Here is a 1,494-nt window from a genome sequence, read left to right on the forward strand (position 1 = left end):
ATAATTTCAACTTAATTTTTCGAAAGGTGGCAATTCTTTTCGAAAAAGTAAAACCACATTGCGCATCTTCAGCCCGCGCCCTTTAATTTGGCACCTCACTTTTAATAATCGAACGAAGGGTGCAGGTCTGATGGCATTGATTATTAAATAATTTGAGCTTAATTGTTCAACAGGTGGCAACCCTATTCGAAAAACAAAACCAGTTTGCACATCTACAGACTAAGCGCTTTAATTTGACATCTCATTTTTGAAAATCGGGCGAACGGTACAGATCTTTTATCCTGGACAAAAAACACCTTCGGGTATTATATATATAGATATAGATTGACATTATGAATAATGCATAGAATGGGGAAATTTAAAAGAACAGAGTTTATCAAAAATATGGTTTTTACAAATTTTTTTGAATTTTAAATTTAAGAATATATTTAAACCACGCAGCTCTCAATCTTATAGATGAACAAACCATCTTTTATTTTATATTGCTATTGGTAGATGCCTTTTTTCTGTTATCAAATGGTTTATCTGTTTACTGTTTTGCGCCGTCAAACTTGAGTCTTATTCCTCTACTCACCTATATTTATCCTGCACTTTTTGTTTAATATCAGCCAAGTTCTCCGACGTTATATCACGTTCCAAGTACTCGGACAATTTCTCTGTTGCCGATTCCAAATCCTTTTGATTATCCTCAAAGATCATTGACTGATTATTCTTCTTCAGATAGTAGGCAAACACGTAAGTGTACATAAGTGTTTGGCGGCACTGGCAGAGTATGTCTACAGCCTTTTTCAAGAATTGCACCTAGCAAAAAACAAAGCCAAAGGTAAGGGAAATATTTTCAGCGATTGTTATTATTAACAATCAATTTAGCTTACTTCGATCCAAGACATATTGTGTTGCTGCATCTCCTCCATTTTATGTTTGACCGCCGCATAGAGTTTATTCTCAAATTTCAACGACTGCATGTGATTCATATAGCGATTGTAGTAGTGCAAGTACCTGAAAAGCAAAAATGCATGAATAAATATTAATTTATATGTTTCCGATATTTTTGTACACTCACCTTGCCAACGAGGAGCGCAACTTCTCTTGCGCATCACGCGCCGCTTTTGCCTCATCCTCATCATACCGATTGCAATTGTACCATGACGAACCGTGTGGTTCCCACGACCCCAAGCACACCCAACAGAAATCGTGTTTGCAGTTTTGATTCTTGCACACCATGTGATTGCAGCCGCCATCCTTTTCAATTGTCACATTACATTTAGGACACTCTTTGGTGTTGGCCGCAATCCAATTGGATGTCTCCGAATCATCATCGCACTTCTTAATCCACTTTTTCAGCCAACAACACTTGACCGGATCATGCCAATTCTCGCCGCATGCAAAGCAAAAGACGTGCCCACATTTGCAACTCACCGGACGGGAATCGCCATACGACACTTTAATTGCATACGTACAGTCGACGGACGGACACCAACGCAACAGCTGATT

At 38.5% G+C, this 1,494-nt stretch overlaps 2 protein-coding genes across 3 annotated transcripts in view; one reads left to right on the plus strand and one right to left on the minus strand.

Annotated features, from left to right (window-relative positions):
* The window catches only part of LOC118748503 (synaptic vesicle glycoprotein 2B), a 61,097-nt gene that overhangs the window by 37,434 nt on the left and 22,169 nt on the right, over positions 1-1,494 (plus strand). The gene's annotated exons all lie outside the window — the stretch shown is intronic.
* LOC118748504 (E3 ubiquitin-protein ligase ariadne-1) overlaps positions 538-1,494 on the minus strand; it is a 38,365-nt gene continuing 37,408 nt past the window's right edge. Inside the window, exons 6-8 of the mRNA XM_036483001.1 lie at positions 1,064-1,477; positions 876-999; positions 538-801 (exon numbers count right to left, since the gene is read on the minus strand). Of these exons, the coding sequence (XP_036338894.1) occupies positions 571-801; positions 876-999; positions 1,064-1,477 (769 nt within the window). The 3' untranslated portion in view covers positions 538-570. The remainder of the gene's footprint in view (positions 802-875; positions 1,000-1,063; positions 1,478-1,494) is intronic.

This window comes from Rhagoletis pomonella, unplaced genomic scaffold (assembly GCF_013731165.1).
Source record: "Rhagoletis pomonella isolate Grant_MI unplaced genomic scaffold, Rhpom_1.0 Rhpom_scaffold_00013, whole genome shotgun sequence".
In the NCBI taxonomy this organism is placed as follows: Eukaryota; Metazoa; Arthropoda; class Insecta; order Diptera; family Tephritidae; genus Rhagoletis; species Rhagoletis pomonella.